Here is a 22,217-nt window from a genome sequence, read left to right on the forward strand (position 1 = left end):
CTCAGATTAATGAAAGGGACACTTAGGGTCAACGACTTAAACAGTATGGTTGATCATCATGATTTTAATTTCCTTGTCAAGTATAATCTGGCTCTTGTCATCAGAGGGAGCTGTCAGCATACAACTGGGGCCGGGGGTGTAGCCCACTTGCCACCTGCGCACTGGATGCATGCACAACAAATCCTCTGAAATAATAATGAAAGATTTATTACTTTTTAGAAGGTGTTTCTATCTTGTTAACAGAAGAAAAAAGTGCAAAACATTTGCACAGATAAACGGGAGATAGTTGGCACATCTTTTTGTCTCTGATTCATATTTGAAGATGCTTTGCACTTTCTTGTTTTCAATCTATCTGTGCACTTTTTCTTCCATCAAACAGATAGAAAGGCCTTATAAATAGTAATAACTACATCATAATTACTGTTATTTCATAGGATCTCACTTGTTTTCTGACTCAAGAAAGGGGAGGTTGGTCTCCTATAAGGTTTGCTTGACATTACAGAATATGGACCTATAGTGCATGGCTAGAAAGTTGGCTGTAGCTCTGCAAGCCAGGACTTAAAGATCAGTTTGCACTACATGTCTGTTTTGTACATTACTTGCACATAAGAGACTCAAAATGTGCATACACAGCTTTCCATACAAAGGTCAGTATTTATAAAAGAAAACCTGATGGGAAATAGTGACCCATCAGTATGCAACATTTTGCAGAAACTGGAAAATGACAACAACCTTAATCAAGTAACACAGCCAAACCAGCTAAATGATGACTCACGTGTACAATAATTCATATCACTGAGCTGTTATTATAATGTGCATTGATGTGGCAAACATATTAAAGTCTAAAAGTGATGAATATGATATATAGATACTATTTCGGTTCCATTTCAAGAGGGCCAATGCTGTGTACTTGGACTGAAGATTTCTTTTGTTTTTCATTCAATTCAGCCTACCTATTGTCACTTCTCAGGATCAGAAACAAAAGTAGATGTGATTCACTCTCTGCATACAGAAAGCTCAAAATGTCAAGACCTACAGCCTATTCATAGCCTAACAGTTTGATGGATTGGCACTGCTTGAAAATAATGCAAATGGTCATATATGAAAGGAACAAGCTTTTAAGGACCGGTTGGATTTTTTTTTTCGTCATGGTGATGGCTGACTCAATCATAGCAACTCACAGAGCCTAATAAGAATGACACTGCTTTATTAACCATGAGCAGTGACATTTCATTACTACACAACTCAACTGTGATGCTAAGATGAACTTGACAAACATCATGGATCGGTTGCCTGGGTCAACCCATGAGTCATATATTTCAAGACAAAGTAGCATTTGCACGACAACTTGCTCACAATGCGGCTGAATGTGACACTACGGTAACTAGCTGGACCCATAGTTTATCATATGGTCTAAACTATTCACTGTAACAGAAATGATGTCATTACCTGTGCCAGGCAATAGTGTCTACCAATTCAGAAGCTGGCACCTTACACCTTTCCCAGATGAGCATAACATGCTTAATCCAGCAGTGAAGATACAATGAACAATAAATCAATGCAGAACAACCATATATCTACTCTATATATATATATATATATATATATATATATATATAAAATACTAAGCCTAAAAGTGCAACGATTTTATGTGACTTTTTATGTCACATTTTTTGTCATGCTTTATATTGGGCTTATTTTATAACCTACATATATATGTATGGTATCATTCTTTTCAGAATATATTGAACTTTAATGTGATATTGTTAGATTTTCAGATTCTTATTCCGCTTTTAAATTAAAACTAAATAATAATAAGAACTCACAGGATGGAGGTTTGGTTGGCAAGCAAAGGGAGCAGGAGACCCCCTAGTTTTCATAATATTCTCCTTATGGTCAGCTAATGTATACCTCAAATGAAAATACTGTAGGGGTATAAATCCAGCTGAAGTAGTGACATAACACATGCGCAAAACATATCAGGCAGTGACTTGTGAGATAAATCTGAGGTATTGTATGTTACGGTACGCATGTGTTAAAGTTCTGTGCATGGCTTCTACAGCACTGTGATATCATTATGGCCCTGTAAAGCATCAAGGAGAAATGGGAAAAAAAATCTTCATTAAAGCCAGCCACATGTCAGATTTCCAGGAAAATATTTAGCAAACAAGGTCACTGGTAAGCACAGCATTTTACTGATTACTACAATTGCTGATTAACAAGAATATTAATGTTTTCCGGAATTACCCTGGATGATCCTTAAAAGTATGGAACAATTACTATGGACTTATGTTCCAGACATGGAAGTGTTTGGCTAATGGGGCTCATGTTCAAAGAAAATCATTCAAACATTAGGCATTCATAACTAAAGTAAACCATCCTGGTGAAAATGGCTTTTTTGCAGATGCTTTGTTACACCAGGGCCTGGGTGACTAGTCATCACTGAAAAAAATCACAAATTGTACTCTGTATCTGATTCTTCTTCAGAAGAAGGTCAGACCATCACTCCATGACCTGAAACACTGATAGGTTATGCAGAAAGACAATGATTCGGGTTTGGTCCGTTTATAGGAGATGGACGTCTGAAGCAGAGCTCCGCTAGCAGCAGCTTTATTTTCCCACGTATTTCATATTATTTAGAGGTATCCTGTATTTAACCCGACCAAGGAACTTCCACTACAATATACAAGCATGAGTAACAAGAAGAAAAGTCAGAAAGAACCGGAAAAGAAACTTAAAGCTGCATCGAAGTCCGGACAGACTTCCGGCCTGAGTGCAGGTGTAAGGTATGGCATCACGGAGACTGACCTGGAACAGGCAGAAGAGTGCGCAGAATTCCTGGGGCCCCGCTCCATTGTATCGTCTCCAGTCGAGAGTGAAAATGGGAGCGAAGGCGCAAGTGATATAGGTCGCGAGGGATCGCCGATTACTGAGGATCATTCGAGACTAGAAAGGGCTCTGCAGGACGTGCTCTCATCTACTCATCGCGAGCCTGTAACAGGAGCTGCATTTTCACTTGCGGAGCACGAAAGCAGAAGCGAACTGTCCGAACTGAAAGAGATGATCGCTACACAGATAGCTACACAGAAAGAGATGAACACTACACTGGCCACTGCCATGGTTACGGCCATGAAGGAGCTTAAGAAAGATAACACAAATGATCTTAAGAAGGTGGCCACTGAGCTCAAGAAGGATAACAAAGATAAGGAAACGCGTCTATTTGAACGTTTCGACGTGAACTTTAAAGGCATGTTGGAGAAATTAGTGGAACACATTGAAGAAACTAACTCCAAACTGAAAAGGCTTGATGATCATATTAATGACGTTTCAGACCAGCTGGAAGACGTTAAGCAGGGACTCACGGCTCGAGTGGAAACAGCGGAACAAATGGCATCTAACGCCGATGAAAAAGCCACAGCTGCGAACTCGGAATACAAAAAACTTGGAGACAGACTTGCAGCCCTGGAGGATGGGTGCAGAAGAAATAATATAAGAATTGAGGGTATACCTGAGAAACGAGAAAGCTCAAGCCCAGTGAAATTTGCAGTAGAATTACTGTCTAAAATAATTGGAGATGACTTTAAACTCGACAATGAGATAGCCACGGCTTATCGCACAAAGATACCAAGCGCCTTTAAATCTAGGTCTTTTATTGTCCGCTTCGAACGACTAAGATGTAAGCTTGATGTGATGGCACTTCTCAGACACAAGCAAGAGATTATATTCGAAAATAATCTTATTCGTATTTTTTCCCAACTTCTCACCATCAACAGCTGCAAAACGCAGATCCTACAACGACATTAAAAGGATGCTACGGGAAGCCGATATCAAATACAGCCTCTTGTATCCTGCCAAACTGAAAGTGGAAGTTCAAGACGGACATTATATTTTCTTCAGCAAAGAAGAAGCTGAAAAAGAATTAAAGAAGCTGTTTCCGACACTTTTTTTGAAAGTTAATTAAAATTAAAGAGCCGTATTCTATCAAGGCACGGGAAAGACCCATGATCTGATCGCTGGATCCATGTTTAAAGAGACTGGTATTATAATTATACATCTCTTATTCTCTTTTTTTAAATTTTTTTTTTTATCTGGACTTTATACGTTATATGTTTATGTTTTAATCAGAGTTATAGAGTTATAGACGTGAGTGTGAAAATGTGGAAGTGATTAAAGTAGGATTCATTTTATTTATTTATTTTTTTATTTCTTTTCTTTTTTTTTTCTTTTTCTTTTTTTTTTTTTTTTTATTTGTTTTTTTCTTTTTTTTATTTTACTATACCTTAAAGTAGACTGTTTAACTTCATACCCTTGGTTTAATGCTTGTTCTACTATTTATACAATTACCATTATACTATTACAGTATGAATTACCAGGTTTATCCTGGACTAGTTTTTAAAATCACTCCCAGGGTTGTTTTTTTTTTTTTTTTTTTTTTTTTTTTTAACCTTAATATCTTAACTTAAAAGCGCTGAAGATTATTTCAAGAATAAATATTGTTAATGAGAACATTTTCGGCAGATAGTATTAAGGATTTAACTGTAAAAGATATCTCTGTTTTAATTCTGTAACGCCGCTGCAGGGTGGGGTTTGTTTTGTTTTGGACGTGCTCTGTCTCTTCGTATGTCAGAGGACTGGAACATCGCGAAGTGGGGTCTAGCCTCATGTGGGGAGGCAAAATGGGGGGGTGGGGGGATAAAGGGGGGAGAGAAGGAGAGCAGGTTATATCTAATCTATTCTTATAATCCTTATAATTATAAATATCAATGCAGCAACAGGCTAACATGCAACAACTCCTGGGGAATCTTGAAACTAAGATTAAAACTGCCATATTACCAATTAAAACTATAAAATGACATTAAAAACTCAGAATCAATGTCTCCATGATGGGACAGTTAACTTTGTGAGCTGGAATGTTAAAGGCCTGAATCACGAATTAAAGAGAAAGAAAGTATGCTCTCACCTAACAGGCTTAAACGCTAAAATAGTATTTTTACAGGAGACCCACTTACTAACCAAGGATCAGTTCAGATTACAAAAAGACTGGACTGGCCAAATGTTCCATTCTAGCTTTATAAAGAAAACTAGAGGGGTGGGAATTCTCATACATAGAACAGTTCCATTTGTAGCATCAGAGGTAGTGTCGGACCCTGAAGGGAGATATGTGATGGTCATGGGCAACTTATATAACAGTAAAATGATTTTGATAAATGTTTATGCACCCAATGTTGATGATAAGGAATTCATGCAAAATCTATTTGCATCCATTCCCAGTGTGAACACTCATAAAATTATAATGGCTGGGGACTTTAATTGTGTTTTAAATCCACTCTTAGATAGGACTCCTGTGACAGGGGGGACGACATCTAATACTGCAAAGATAATTACACAGTTTTTAAATGATCACAACTTATCAGACCCCTGGAGGTTTCTTAACCCAAACTCAAGAACATACTCGTTCTACTCACCAGTGCATTATAGCTACTCAAGAATTGATTATTTTTTTATAGATAATAATTTCCTGCCTACAATTAAATCATGCAAATATGACACAATTGTTATCTCTGACCATGCCCCTCTAGTCTTGGAGCTAAAATCAATAAGCCCCTCGTACTCACCTCGCAGATGGCGTCTTAACCCTCTTTTATTGGCAGACGAGAACTGCACAGAATTTATATCCAAACAAATCAGCTTCTTCCTAGAGACAAACACGTCTACAGAGGTTTCTGCAGGAACACTCTGGGAAACTCTAAAGGCCTTCCTAAGAGGCCAGATTATTTCATATCTTTCCCATAGAAATAAATTAGAAACCAAGAAAGTGTCAGAGCTAAGAAATGAAATTACTAGAATAGATGAAGAACAAGCCAGGCGTCCAAGTGAAGCTCTTCACAGGAAAAGGCAGGCCTTGCATACAGAACTTAACATCTTAACAACTAAAGAAACTGAACAACTTATTTATAAGTCTAGACAGCATTACTATGAACACGGAGAAAAAGCTAATAAGCTTTTAGCTCAACAAATTCATAAACAAGAAGTTCACAATGCAATACCAGTAATCACCAACAAGAATGGAGAAGAAATCATCGACCATAATAAAATAATGCACACATTTAGAGATTACTATAAGTCTTTATATTCCACTGAGCCCAAAGAAGACAACACGCAATCTAATGCATTTCTGGATAATTCACAAATACCACAAATAGATGCTTTAAGTGCTGAGGAACTAGATAAACCTCTAACGCTAACAGAATTACTAGACGCTATAAAGTCACTACAAAGCGGGAAATCATCAGGCCCTGATGGTTACCCCGTAGAGTTTTATAAGAAATTCTCCACTCAGCTAGCTCCACTCTTATTGGTAACATTTACAGAAGCTAAAGACCACCAAATACTACCTCAAACATTTCGACAAGCATTAATCACCGTCTTTCCTAAACAAAATAAGGACTTGTTACAATGTGCATCATATAGACCAATTTCACTCCTGAATAATGATGTTAAGATACTCTCAAAAATCCTAGCTAGAAGGATGGAGAAAGTGCTGCCCTCGGTAATATCACAAGATCAAACTGGATTTATTAAAGGCCGACATCTATCTTCAAATCTCCGACGCTTGTTTAATGTTATATATTCACCAGCAAAATCAAACACCCCAGAGATATTACTATCATTAGACGCAGAAAAGGCATTTGACATGATCGAATGGAATTACCTTTTCACTGCATTGGAGAAATTTGGGTTTGGCCCGAATATTTGTGCTTGGATTAAACTACTGTATACCAGTCCAGAAGCTTCAGTTTGTATTAATAAAATTTGCTCAGACTACTTTAAACTAGAACGTGGTACCAGACAAGGATGTCCCTTGTCGCCACTGTTGTTTGCAATCGCTATTGAACCACTGGCGGTTCACTGCCGAAATTCTCATCAGATAAAGGGGATTGTCAGAGAAGGACTGGAACAGAAAATTTCTCTATATGCAGATGATATGGTCTTATATATATCGGACCCAGAAAACACTGTCCCTGCTGTTTTAACAGCACTAACAGAATTTCAAAAGATATCTGGTCTTAGAATTAATCTGAATAAAAGTATACTCTTTCCAGTGAACTCACAAGCATATAATATTAAATTAGACACCCTACCTTTTACCATAGCAGATCAGTTTAAATACCTAGGGGTAAATATCACAAGTAAACATAAAGCTCTTTATCAACAAAATTTTGGCGTCTGTATGGAAAAAATTAAGCAAGACTTGCATAGATGGTCAACCCTTCATCTCACTCTAGCCGGAAGAATTAACAGTGTTAAGATGAATATCCTTCCTAAACTTCTCTTTTTATTTCAAAACATTTCAATATATATCAATAAATCGTTTTTTAAACAGTTAGATTCAATAATAACCTCATTCATTTGGAACTCAAAACACCCACGTATCCGAAGAGCGACCCTACAAAGACCTCAGGCAGAAGGTGGCATGGCTTTACCTAATTTTCAGTTTTATTACTGGGCAGCAAACATACAAGCCATAAAAACCTGGACACAAATAAATGCACATACACAGGCTTGGTCTGCAATAGAAGTAAAATCCTGTAGTACTTCTTTATATTCCCTGCTTTGCTCTCCAATAAATGAAAGTTATCGCAAATATACTAATAACCCAATTGTGCTTTACTCACTCAGAATATGGAACCAAATTAGGAAGCATTTTAAGATGGAAAATCTTTTATCAGTGGCACCTTTGCAAGGGAACCACCTCTTTCAACCTTCGCAAGTATATCCAGTTTTTAATACCTGGAAAAGTTTTGGGATTAAAATGCTCAGAGATCTTTATATAGACAACATATTTACATCTTTTGAACAATTACGTTCAAAATTTAACCTCCCAGCTACACATTTCTTTTACTATCTTCAAATTAGAAATTTTGTTAAACAGAAATTGCCCGATTTCCCCCACCTTGCACCCTCCACAATGCTGGAAAAAATACTGCTCAATTCCGAGGAAACAAACACTATTTCCGCAATATATAAAATCTTATTAGAGTCCCTACCTTTCAAAGATCCAAGAGGACATTGGGAAGAAGATCTCTTAATCAATATATCAGAAAAGGAGTGGAAGGTAGCAAAGCAGAGAATTCACTCGAGTTCTATATGCGCAAAGCATAGAATTATTCAACTAAAAATTATATATCGAGCTCATCTGTCTCGCTTAAAACTGTCCAAAATGTTTCCAGGCCAGGATCCAACCTGCGAGCGCTGCAACCAAGCTCCTGCCTCACTGGGTCACATGTTCTGGGCCTGCACCAAACTAACATCATTTTGGACAAAAATTTTTAAGTGCCTCTCAGACAGCCTTAGTATCACAATCCCTCCTAACCCACTAACAGCTGTGTTTGGTGTCCTTCCAGATGGACTTGAATTGGAGAAGGACAAACAAACGGTGATTGCATTCACTACACTCTTGGCACGCAGACTTATTTTGTTAAATTGGAAGAATCCTAATTCTCCTCTTATAAGTCAGTGGGAAACTGATGTTTTATATTATTTGAAATTGGAAAAAATCAAATTTTCAGTTAGAGGATCTGTACAAAATTTTTTCAAAACTTGGCAGGATTTAATCAATATTATTTTAGAATAAGAGAATTAACTATTATTGTATTTAACTCCCTTTTCCATCTCTTATTTATATAGATATTTACTTCTCCCCTTCTTTTGTCTAATGTTGCCTTATTAAAAAGCTTAAAGAAATTTTCCTTTAGCTAAGCTCTCCTTCTCAGGGATGGGGTTTGATTTGTTTTCAAATTTGTTGGGTTATAAATGGATCTGTTTGTATGGAATGATTACAATGAAAATTAATAAAATAAAAATATAAAAAAAGAAAGACAATGATTCAAACACTCATACAGTCATGGCCGAAATTATCGGCACCCCTGGAATTTTCCCAGAAAATGCACCGTTTCTCCCAGAAAATTATTGCAATTACAAATGTTTTTGTATATACATGTTTATTTCCTTTATGTGCATTGGAACAACACAAAAAAACAGAGAAAAAAAGCCAAATCTGACATCATGTCACACAGAACTCCAAAAATGGGCCACACACAATTATTGGCACCCTTTCAAAATTGTGGGTAAATTGTTTTATTTCAAGCATATGACGCTCGTTTGAACTCACCTGTGGCAAGAAATAGGTGCTGGCAATATAGCAATCACACCTGAAGCCAGTTAAAATGGAGAAAAGTTGACTCAACCTTTCTGTTGTGTGTCTGAGTGTGCCACACTAAGCATGGAGAACAGAAAGAAGAGCAGAGAATTGTCTGAGGACTTGAGAACAAAAATTGTGGAAAAATATCAACAATCTCAAGGCTACAAGTCCATCTCCAGAGATCTTCATGTTCCTTTGTCCACTGTGTGCAACATACTGTAATCAAGAAGTTCACAACACATGGCACTGTAGCTAATCTCCCTGGACGTGGACGGAAGAGAAAAATTGATAAAAGACTGCAACGAAGGATAGTCCGAATGGTGGATAAACAACCCCAATCAACTTCAAAATATATTCAAGCTGTTCTGCAGACTCAGGGTGCAACAGTGTCAGATCGAACTATCCGTCGACATCTGAACGAAATGAAACACTATGGCAGGAGAGCCAGGAGGACCCCACTGCTGACACAGAAACATAAAAAAGCCAGACTGGAGTTTGCCAAAATGTACTTGAGGAAGCCAAAATCCTTCTGGGCGAACGTCTTGTGGACAGATGAGACCAAGGAAGAGCTTTTTGGTAAAGCTCATCATTCTACTGTTTACAGAAAACGGAATGAGGCCTACAAAGAAAAGAACACAGTACCTACAGTCAAACATGGTGGAAGTTCTAAGATGTTTTGGGGATGTGTTTTGCTGCCTCAGGCACTGGATGTCTTGACTGTGTGCAAGGCATCATGAAATCTGAAGACTACCAAAAGATATTGGGGCGCAATGTAGGGCCCAGTGTCAGAAAGCTGGTTCTGCGTCACAGGTCATGGGTGTTCCAGCAGTACAATAATCCCAAACATACCTCTAAAAGCACTCAGAAATGGTTGAAGATAAAGCGCTGGAGAGTTCTGAAGTGGCCAGCAATGAGTCCGGATCTAAATCCGATTGAACACTTATGGACAGATCTCAAAATTGCTGTTGGGAGAAGGCGCCCTACAAATCTGAGAACCCTTGAGAAGTTTGCAAAAGAAGAGTGGTCGGAAATTCCAGTTGAGAGGTGTAACAAGCTTGTTGATGGTTATAGGAAGCACTTGATTTCAGTTATTTTTTCCAAAGGGCGTGCGTGCAACCAAATATTAAGTAGAAGGTGCCAATAATTTTGTCCAGCACGGTTTTTAAGTTTTGTGTGAAATGAAGTCAGATTTGCCTTTTTTTCTCTGTTTTTTTGTGTTCTTCCAATGCACATAAAGGAAATAAATATGTGTATACCAAAACATTTGTAATTGCAACAATTTTCTGGGAGAAATGGTGCATTTTCAAGGAAAATTCCAGGGGTGCCGATAATTTTGGCCATGACTGTATATGCCTATATCAGAGTAGTTCAAAAAAAACATAATTAAATGACTTACAACTGTGTAGTCAAATTTAAAACCTTAACCATACTGATGTAATGTACCAGGACTACAGATAAGCATTCTCAAAATCTATACACATTGAAAACCTAAACAGTTAGTTTTATGAGGAAAAGTAATCCAAAGTTGTGTGAAGTTAAAAAACAAGAAATGTATGATTAGAATTATGGCTTAAATTATTAAATTCAAGAGGGCAATTGCTTTTCATAGTGGGGCTGGGACTTCAATAAATAGATTAAATATTTGGAAACGTTTGTGTTGTTTGCTCAGCTATGATTTATCCTTCAATTCATTTTTTGAACCCGATCAATCCACTATGAAGCCCATCAGAGGCTATACCAGGGTCAAAGCAAAGCAGAAACCAACTCTAAATTGCATTCACTGAGGGAGCCCCTTCTACCTAAAATCCACTTTTGTCAGATAATCTGATAAAATTCACCTTTAAAAATATGCAATAATGGAGAAAGTCAAAAGGGTTCTAAAACATTTTCACATCTCTATATTTGTGTTTATTATTTCTCTAATCTCAACTCAGGTTGGAATATAACATTTTCATAATTACCACATTAACATGAAAGAACAAAAAAAATGTGGATGAACTCACCAGCCTATTAAAGAAAATGCAGCAGTGACCCGTTTAACCACAATGATTGTCACCTAAAGGAAGAATAGGTAATTTATTATTCTAAATACTTACTTGAATAATTCAAGCTTATCTTGTGGCATCAAAAATGTATTTAAACTTTTAATTTGATTTACTGAGGATTAATGTATTTTGAATGCACATCCTGTATTTAAAAAAGCAAGTACATATTTTTTTCAAGATCTATTTTTCACAAGACAGTTTTTACATATAGTTACATTTAGACTGTTCATAATCTACTTTAAGGTTACAACAGATCAACTAAACAAAAAGGAGAAAGTACTATTTCGAACAGTTTTTGTGATCCTTAGCACCAACTAAAACTACATACTCGGATAAAATGTAAATAACCATCCATAAAAGAACATTTAACATTTTAAGTATTAGATTTTAAAAAAATGTAACAGTGATAAATAACCCTTAAGTACTCTTTTTAGAAGATGTATAGAAAATATATTAATGACACTAAGAATAAGCGTACAATGCCACAAACACTAATATAAGTAAAATTATTTTTCATAAATGAATAGCACACTAAAAAGTCAATTTTCCAATAGTTATCTTACCTTGAGTAATGTAAGGAATAGGCCTGGGTAAAAATATTGATTTTCCAATTACAAGTTATTTTTTGTTTAATCGATTCAATACCGATTCTTAAAGTCTCAAGACTGATCTCCTGAATCTCTAGCCTGCACAATTAGTATCTGTAGATTTTTGCTCCTCTTCATTTTTGGCATCCATTTCGGTAGATGTTGCTAATGTGCCTGTGTAATTTTGCTTGACTTCTCACTCAATACAACTCTAAGCAACTGACACACAGGTAAACAGACTTGAGCTGAGAAAACTGTGTGGCGGTGGGGGGATGTGATAGTAGGCTGCTTATCGACACATTTATAGGACAAAAGACGCTGATGTTGCGAAGCGATTTAAGGTGGGATGGATCTATGAGTTTTTTCGTAGGCTCTGGTAATTCTAGTGTTAAGACTTTCTATGGAAAAAGCACTTTACTACATCGCACAAAATGGTGTGTACTCCTCAATTGAAATCACCACCTACACATAAATCAGATATGTGGACTTACTGATAGTAAGGAGCCCTTAACCTCTCTAACCTCTTCCCAATCAAACCCCTAAAACCATTTCTGGGAACAGGAGCATGCTCTGAAAGGGTTGGGACCACAGTTGTAAAGCTCAATCTCATGACTTCAAGTATTTCTGTAATACACACGGCCAAGCTTACATTTAAAGAACCTTGCAACAATCAAATTGCTTGTCTTTTATAGCACAGATTTATTGTAAGAGATTCTCCTTGCTTCCAAGGGCCTGCAATCCTACTCCAAACTGGGCACTAAACATATGTAATGGTGAACTTTTCAAACTGCATTTTCAAAGCCAAGTTATCTATCAATATAAATTCATACATATCTTTCAGTGTCATGTTGACAGTAAAAGGTCATTCTGCTTTTGACAATTTAACTGTACTGTAATTAAGTAAAATAAACTTAAAAATTAAAATCCACTCCGAAGCCAAAGAACACCTGACTTCGGATGAATTGCATACAGTAAAGTGGTGATAAGGGCTGCTGCTTCTTGGATACAATATCTTGGGTTTAAACCCTGCACCCCATCATTGATTGCGTAGACTCTGCATTCCTTTGATGTTTGTGTGAATTTTCCTATGAGCATTTTTATTTTCTTATCAAATCACCAAAGATGTACAGATTAGGTTAATTAGCAACTATAAATTAGGTTTTTGTGGGTATATGTGTGCGAGTACTCCATGGATTAATATTCTGTCAAAGGCTGGTTTCTTAGTCTGTCTGATGTTGCTGGAATAGATTTCAGCCACAATCACCCTAAATTATATTAAGCAAGTTTCAGTAAGTTATGATTAAAATTAGAATTCCATTAGTGGAATCCTACACAACCATAAAACCAAAGAAGGTCTGGTTTTGAAATGGAAACTCGCATGTACAAAATATTAATAAGAAAGTTGTACATGAAAATATAAAATCATTGTAACTATGTCAACTCAAATGCATATTTCTTTCAAATGTACAATTTAGCCAGGACATGTCTCCAAAATATTATTCATGGAAAGAAAGGTAAAAAAAAAATCTATAACAATTTAATTACATGGAATTCAAAAAGTACGGAAATCACCCAAACCTACATGAATTCCAAAAATCACAGGCAAAGATTCCCTTCCCAAAGTTCTGAATAGTTTTTAACAAATTAGCTCCCTAGCAAGTAAATAATGCAAAAAACTGCTTGTTTTTAGTAAATTCATAAGGTTGGCAAGTTCATCATGATATTTTACTGCCACCTTTGTGACATCAGGTGATGCAAATCACATGATGCTCAACTATGCCTAGAAACTATAAGCAATATGGAACTGTCCATAACAAAAATAGTGACACCCATGCCAATTCAAAAAATGGCCATGTAGTGTAATTAACTACAAAGTTAAGTACAACAAACATCCTGACATAAATTACATTGCTAACACAGTTAACATCCCCAAGAAAGCACACAGAAACATTTTTTCCCAATGTTGCAGTGCAAAGCAAAATCCAAAATAAAAAAAAAAAAACATGAGTAAGTAAGAGAGGAGCCATTACAAAAAGATAAAATTAACTTTGAAAGTAAATATTTTAAATCTATGATAGAAAAAAGTTCTCAAAAAAAGTAGGAACATTAGAACAATGTAAACGAGAACAGGCCATTCAACCCAACAAAGCTCACCAGAAAGTTAGGAAGTCACATAAGAAAACTTCCAAATGTAACAAAAAACACAAAACAGAAGGTGGAGATGTTGTATCAACATAAACCACTAAATTCTTTCCAGAGGTTGCTTCTTGTAAGACAGTGCCGTCCATGTCATATTTATAATTAATTCTCCTTTTGCCCATTGTTTAGTACTTGGGACTAAATTAGTCTACATTTTCTGTATATTAGCCTAAATTTGAGGACCGCGTCTGCTAGCCTTCCATTTTTTAGTGGCAAATGCTAATTTCACAGGTATACCAACTATATGAGAACTGTCATTAAAGTAAATCATAAAAAGGTATGCTACACATTCTGACCTCTGAGGAACTCTACTGGTGACACCACTGTAGCCGCATTTCCACTGCAGTTATGCGCAAAAAAAGAAGCAGTACTTCTGAAAAGTCGACAAAACGCAAATGCAAATTGTCTGTTTCCATTGAGTGATTTTATACTAATAAAGTTTGTTTTATCATCTGAAATTAAAAATAACGACTAATATGATGGGTGTTGGTTCTGTTATTTCAATTAAGCGGCGGCGATGAAAGCGAGTGAATACAATAAACGGAAGGCGAACTCTTTATACTTGGCAGAGGCCACGTACTAGGGATTTCTTTGAAATCGTCTGCAGTAATTTTACTGAGGAGCTGTGGGTACAAAATTTTAGGATGAGCAGTTCAACATTCATGGAATTATGCAGCACAATAGGCCCTCTTGTGTCCCCTCCTGAGTTTCTTAAGAGTCCCTGGTTCCAGAAAAGTTTAATTCTATTTGCATGAATTCTCCAAATACCAAGTCAAGGTTTGAAGGTCCCTAACATAATGCAGTCTACTACACAAGTTGGTAACTTATTCCATGTATCTTTATTTCTGTGTGAAGGAAAACATTTTAATTTACCCATAACAAGTTTCCATCTGTATTCATATGTTCTTGGTGCAGAAAAAGTTTTAAAGTAACAGGTGGGGTGCACTGTACTAATTAGCTTTATGGTTACTGTCTGGATGTAAAGAGCCAACTACAAAACCTAGGTAACTCTCATAAGTTGTACTTTAACAATTCTGTCCTCCCATTGTGTATTGACACCAAACTTTTCTTTTTCTGTAATAGCTTATGTTTACTTGCATTAAATTTAATTTTCCAAAAATTTCAGCAAATCTGAATTCTGTTCAGGTCACTCTGTAATGATTCAATTGATTCTAGATTATCTGACATTTCATCCAGTTTAATACAATCTGCAAACTTAATCAGTGTGTTAGTCACATTTTTTCTAGATCATTTATATATATTAAAAATAGAAGTAGTACTAACACTGATAGCAGATCTTTGCTATAACCCTATGATTGCCACTTCCTTGGAGCACATTCTTGCAGTGGTCATTACAGGATTTTAATTTCTCCTGTCTGTGCCTTATCTTAATAACTTTAGACTGACAGATGATCATGTGTTTATAAATGCTGTTGTGGTCCTATCCAGCTTTTTGACCTTCAAAATCTAATTCTGTGAACCTGAAAATTTTCTGTGTGCTTCATCAAGAAATAAACAGATCAAGAAACAGAAAAACAAAACTGTACAATATTTTTACTAGATAGTCCAGCTCACACTTACACCTGAATTTTATTTAATTAACTGGAACATCTCACTCCATTGCCCACTTTTCCTAACGATTCACATACTTCTTGACTTTGAACATTTAAATGTTAAAAAAAAATAATAATTTTTGAGTAGTAGAAATATTTATAAAATCCAAATGTTTCACAAACTATTTACCATTACTGTATGTCACAACACAATTACTGAGACTTTTGATAGCATGTAGCTTCTGTACAGCATCTGTATGCTCAAGAAAAGCACAGAAATTCTGATAACATCTTTCAGAATTCTCACTATATTCGGACACCAAAAAGCTTAATTCTAGATAAATTTATTTTCTTTAATTATGATTGCAATAGAAATGTAAATGATATTTCCATTTCTAAGATGATAATTACATTAATTTGTAAATAATACAGCACTGAAAACTGTAAATAAGGAATGATATTTAAACAATCAATGTTCTAATATATCAAAATGAGTACAAGGAAATGGAATACGATCTTTGTATGCTTGCCTAACTTATGTATGTGCTGAGGATTTCATTAGATGTAAGCAAAGACAAACTTCCCAAACAACCTGAAGACTGCGCCCTCATGCCAACATTGGTGCACAAAAATCTCAAAATAGTATACTTCATAAATTAATAATCAATATAAGGCACCAACCTCTCTACAAAACTGAAGACACTGCTCTCATGCCAATTTTGGCAAAAAAATACTCAAAATGCATTTAATTAATAATCCACAGTAGGCATCAACTAGTGCAAACAAGAACAATCAACTGGTTACAAGAAAATAAAAATTAAATATGTAGGGAAATTAATATTTTACCTATAATATTTATTTTACAAGAGATCGTGCATTAACCTTAAATTCTGAAGCCCATCCAAAAATACTCATCTTGGATTTTGTATTTTCTGGTCAATACAAATTGTTCCTCATACATACTGTATATTAATAAAAAAAATAGTAATAAATCTGCTTTCTGGATCACTTTCTGCATATATTTCACCATATGTATCAGCCTGTACAATTCATGATGAGCACTACCTTTGATGCCATTTCACCACTTTTCAGTAGTATTTGATTTGGCTGTAACCCTCAGCTGAGTGTTCAAGGAATGCCCTTTAAGGTTCTTTGGATAAGATTTCTCTGCTTATGTATGCTTAGGTTTACAAATTCAAAGTTCTCTCTTGTGTAGCAGGTGTTAACATTTTCATTTACAGACTTTCAAGCTACAAGGGAACATTGTTTAAACAGTATTTGACTATAACTATTCCTATTGTTACTTTAAGTTGCTTCTAATAAACAACTTATTACACAATCATAATCTTTGATAGTCTATCAACATAGTATTTGGCATTGCCTAATTTCTCATATTTCTCCTCTTCTTTCCAATGTCTCTTTTAAAGTCTGGGGTCTTGTGTTTCCCCATGAATCAGTGATGCAACATACCATGTTAACTTCAATTAATCCAAAATATTTTAGTTTCCATTTGAGTCTGAAGACGCATTAAGATTTTGGAGTTGGAGTTTGGAGTTGCATTGACCTTTTTGTTCATTAGAAATAGTGCAGTCCTTTGAAACATTTGTGGGTTCATGCACCAAATCTGCAAGCTCCTGCTTGTTTATTATCTTTTCAGTGCTTGACCTTTTCCCTTGCACCTATGTTGAGAGCAGTGACATTACTGTTGTTGGGTGATTTTTATTTTGCTCTGGAATAAAAAAAGAGTTAATTAGCCATGAGCTTTTTTTTTTTTTTTTTTGCAGTCCAGTCTTAACATTAATTTAATAAGTATTAAGTCTGATAGCTTATTCACACCTAGAAGCATGCCATACCTAATCTTTCAAAAGCTCAGTTTATGCTGGTGAAACAGTAGTTCCATGGGTTGCACGTAGCATGTGAATGATTCTTTTAGCACTGTTCCAAACCATGGTCTGCACATATTCTTCTGTGTTCCAGCTTTATTCCAAATAGTTAAGATAATACATGAATTTAAAACAAATAAAGCCAAACACATACAGTTAGGTCCATAAATATTTGGACAGAGACAATTTTTTTCTAATTTTGGTTCTGTACATTACCAGAATGAATTTTAAATTAAACAACTCACATGCAGTTGAAGTGCAGACTTTCAGCTTTAATTCAGTGGGGTGAACAAAACGATTGTATAAAAATGTGAGGAAACTAAAGCATTTTTTGAACATAATCCCTTCATTTCAGGGGCTCAAAAGTCATTGGACAAATTAAATAACTGGAAATAAAATGTTCATTTCTAATGCTTGGTTGAAAACACTTTGCTGGCAATGACAGCCTGAAGTCTTGAACTCATGGACATCACCAGATGCTGGATCTCCTCCTTTTTAATGCTCTGCCAGGCCTTTACTGCAACGGCTTTCAGTTGCTGTTTGTTTGTGGGCCTTTCTGTCTGAAGTTTAGTCTTCAACAAGTGAAATGCATGCTCAATTGGGTTAAGATCAGGTGACTGACTTGGCCATTCAAGAAGGTTTCACTTCTTTGCTTTAATAAACTCCTGGGTTGCTTTGGCTGTATGTTTTGGGTCATTGTCCATCTGTATCATGAAACGCCGCCCAATCAATTTGACTGCATTTAGCTGGATTTGAGCACACAGTATGTCTCTGAACACCTCAGAATTCATTCGGCTGCTTCTGTCCTGTGTCACATCATCAATAAACACTAGTGTCCCAGTGCCACTGGCAGCCATGCACGCCCAAGCCATCACACTGCCTCCACCGTGTTTTACAGATGATGTAGTATGCTTTGGATAATGAGCTGTTCCATGCCTTCTCCATACTTTTTTCTTGCCATCATTCTGGTAGAGGTTGATCTTGGTTTCATCTGTCCAAAGAATGTTTTTCCAGAACTGTGCTGGCTTTTTTAGATGTTCTTTAGCAAAGTCCAATCTAGCCTTTCTATTCTTGAGGCTTATGAGTGGTTTGCACCTGGCAGTGCACCCTCTGTATTTACTTTCATGCAGTCTTCTGTTTATGGTAGACTTGGATATCGATTCACCTATCCCCTGGAGAGTGTTGTTCATTTGGTTGGCTGTTGTGAAGGGGTTTCTCTTCACCATGGAAATGATTCTGCGATCATCCACCACTGTTGTCTTCCGTGGACGTCCAGGTCTTTTTTGCATTGCTGAGTTCACCAGTGCTTGCTTTCCTTCTCAGGGTGTACCAAACTGTAGATTTTGCCACTCGTAATATTGTAGCAATTTCTCGGATGGGTTTTTTCTGTTTTCGCAGCTTAAGGATGGCTTCTTTCACCTGCATGGAGAGCTCCTTTGACCGCATGTTGTCTGTTCACAGCAAAATCTTCCACATGCAAGCACCACACCTCAAATCAACTCCAGGCCTCTTATCTGCTTAATTGATAATGACATAATGCTTTAGTTGCCTCACATTTTTATGCAATCGTTTTGTTCACCCCACTGAATTAAAGCTGAAAGTCTGCACTTCAACTGCATCTGAGTTGTTTCATTTAAAATTCATTGTGGTAAATTACAGAACCAAAATTAGAAAAAAAGTTGTCTCTGTCCAAATATTTATGGACATAACTGTAGGAATCTGGTTTTCCACAATCATGAATTGGGCAATTTCAATCAGAAAACGGATGGATAGATGCAGAAAGGTAACAATCGACTACCCTTAGCTTTTGATTTTTCTCCATTTGCAGATTTGGCAAGTAGAAAGTAATAGCCATGAGATCAGAAAACCAGCTGAAATATAATGTTTAAGAGGAATATCACAGAAGTACTGACACTATGCTTATCTATGTATAAATCATACTGTATAAGTAAATGTCTGAAAAGAGTATTCAAATCTCTGCAGAACAGCAAATTTACCTGGATGAAGCTTTTACGTATATACAAGAAAAAGTATCCTGAAAACCTTTTATATGTGTACTTTAACACTGCAAGAAGTGTCAGTTAAATGCTCTCTACTGAAAAAACATACTCCTGTTCAGGAATTTACAATATCCTGCACATTTATCTATCTATCTATCTATTTACAATAATTTTTAATGGCTTTCCTTATTTGACAACTCTACGTTTCCTTATTCCAACCTGCCTGTAGCACAGCTATGAAAGCGTCTTTTTTTTTTTTTTTACTTACTTTGTGGTAATCTTCACAAAAGAAATGATATGCATGCTAGCCCTATTTTCACGCAGTTTTTGTTTACTGATCTCTTCAAAGCAGGATTATTTAAACTAGATTTTGAGGTGGAATATGGAGTGAAGAACTAAGAAATTAAGCACTCAGCTGCCACCACTAATCTATTCCTTATGTCACTGGAAATTTGCAGTTGAATGTCACATGGAAACTAGTTGTTTTTTAATCAATGAGTATGCATGAAGTCAGAGTGAAATAGCTTGAAATGTTATAGACTTTTCTTTACCATAAAGGAGAAGGAATGAGATTATGGATTATTCCATGGCAAATCATTAACAGTTCACACACTTCAGACACAAAGATTTTGGAAAAATTACCTGGTGTACCCATGTTAGACAGGAGACACCCTGTAATTTGTTTTGATGTAAGATCAGTATATTCCAAAGTATAGCCAGTTTACCGAGGGGAGGGAGAGGGGATGTCGATTTTATCTGGCCACATTTTTTCATCAAACTTCACAAGTCCATAGACCAAGAACTAAGACACTGAGCAGGCTCAGACTTTGCATGCTGGTGCATTTATTGGTATAGCATGTGACAAAATTAAAACATTTACCAAAATTTTATTTGAGTTTTTGGCTTTGCTATGTTTAGCCCTCAGAAATACGTGTTTGTAACCAACACAGGTTTTAGATTTTTCTCCCTAATTAAGATAACTATAAAGGCATTCTGAAAAAGCAATAAACAGAAAAGTAACTATATTAGGGTTTGAACAGCAGACCTCTCAAATCCAAAAAATCATTTTGGACTTCGTTTTCTGAGCACTCTAAATGCATGTGCAGATGTGTAGATAATTTTAAAAATTAATTTAAAAACAAAATAAATTTTATTTTATTTAATTCTACATTGCCCCTTCTTTCTTAAAACACAAATCTTACTTTTCTTATGCAAATCTTTCACGTTTATTTTCCATCCAAAACATAGGTCGAATGCACCATGTGTCAATAATTCTAATCATTGAGTTTTCAATTAGTAAGTTATCAAAAATGTGAAACTTTTTATTCTTATCAAATAACAATATCCTATCTTATGTTGCTGAACAGAGAATGCAATTCTGTAAGGCCAAAAGAGTACCTGGTACTTAAGAATACCACTGTTATATCCCTACAGAAGATGGCAAACTCAAAGTCAGCCGGGTGTCTGGTGAAGACAGTCACCACTGAAACAGCAGCTGAGATCCTGCCCTCTCATGATCACACTCCTGATGAATCAAAAGTGTCCCTCACATTAGACCAGTGTCCTGTTGGAGGCTATGTTAGGTACATGTATGATGAAAAATGTTGGACTGGTGTGATTCAAGACGAGTTAAGTGGAATCAGACATCCTGATATATTTCATGCATCCAAACTATCCTGCACAGTCTTTCCACTGGCCACCGAGAGACAATATTTGTTGGGTGCCATTACAGTGTGTCAATGCACTGTTTACTGCACCTACAACAATCAGTGGGAGGCAGTACCATCTTGATCTCAAAGACACTCTGCACTGCGATTAAAACAGAAATGAAACGTGTCACATTGCTGCTGCTGCAATACCAAGATCTTAATATTTCATTATAACTAGTGTTGTGGCTTTGGTTATTTATTAATTAATCCCATACCCAAGTTAGTGATGAGAAACTTGATGATTATCATTATTGACAAATGGTGATTTTTTTTTTTTTTATCTTTTATTAAATGTATTAAAAGCATGTAACATTCCATACAATCAAGTCAAACTTAACAATCCTAAATTCAATTCAACCGCCCCCCATGAGAAACAGAGGAAGGCCAACAGCCACAGTAAACCTTTTGAGAGTAGTAAAGAGAGAAAAAAGTTTTTCTCCCCAATATAAATGCTTATTCTAAAATGTTATTGATTAGATCCTGCCAGGTTTTAAAAAAGGTTTGAACAGATCCTCTAAGTGAGAATTTGATTTTTTTCCGATTTCAAATAGTATATAACATCAGTTACACACTGACTTAAAAGAGGTGGGTTAAGATTCTTCCAGTTTAGCAAGATAAGTGTACAGGCTAGTAGTGAAGTAAAGGCAATTACAGTTTGTTTGTCCTTCTCCACTGTAAGCCCATCTGGGAGCACACCAAACACAGCTGTTAATGGGTTTGGAGTGATAGTGACATCAAGGCTGTCTGACAGGCATGTAAACATTTTTGTCCAGAATCATGTGGCCTAGCGAAGCTGGAACTTGACTGCAACATTCGCAATATGGATCTTGCCCTGGAAACATTTTGGACAATTTTAAACGAGAGAGATGTGCTCGATAAAAAATTTTAATATATATGGAGCTAGAGTGAATTCTGTGCATGGCTGCTTTCCGCTCTTTTTCTGAAATGTTGAGTAATGGATTCTTTTTCCACTATACTCTGGGATCTTTAAAAGGAAGGGACTTTAAAATGGTTTTATATATTACAGAAATGTTGTCTG

General features: G+C 36.1%; 1 protein-coding gene across 2 annotated transcripts in view; it reads right to left on the reverse strand.

The window, feature by feature from the left end:
- The window catches only part of si:dkey-100n23.5 (uncharacterized), a 667,944-nt gene that overhangs the window by 636,737 nt on the left and 8,990 nt on the right, over positions 1-22,217 (reverse strand). Inside the window, exon 2 of one of the 2 annotated variants that reach the window (XM_051926133.1) lies at positions 11,206-11,258. The exons of the other annotated variant lie outside the window; for it this stretch is intronic. Coding sequence (XP_051782093.1) covers positions 11,206-11,258 — 53 coding nt within the window. The remainder of the gene's footprint in view (positions 1-11,205; positions 11,259-22,217) is intronic. 2 annotated transcript variants of the gene reach the window in all.

Source organism: Erpetoichthys calabaricus, chromosome 4 (genome assembly GCF_900747795.2).
Source record: "Erpetoichthys calabaricus chromosome 4, fErpCal1.3, whole genome shotgun sequence".
Classification (NCBI taxonomy): domain Eukaryota; kingdom Metazoa; phylum Chordata; class Cladistia; order Polypteriformes; family Polypteridae; genus Erpetoichthys; species Erpetoichthys calabaricus.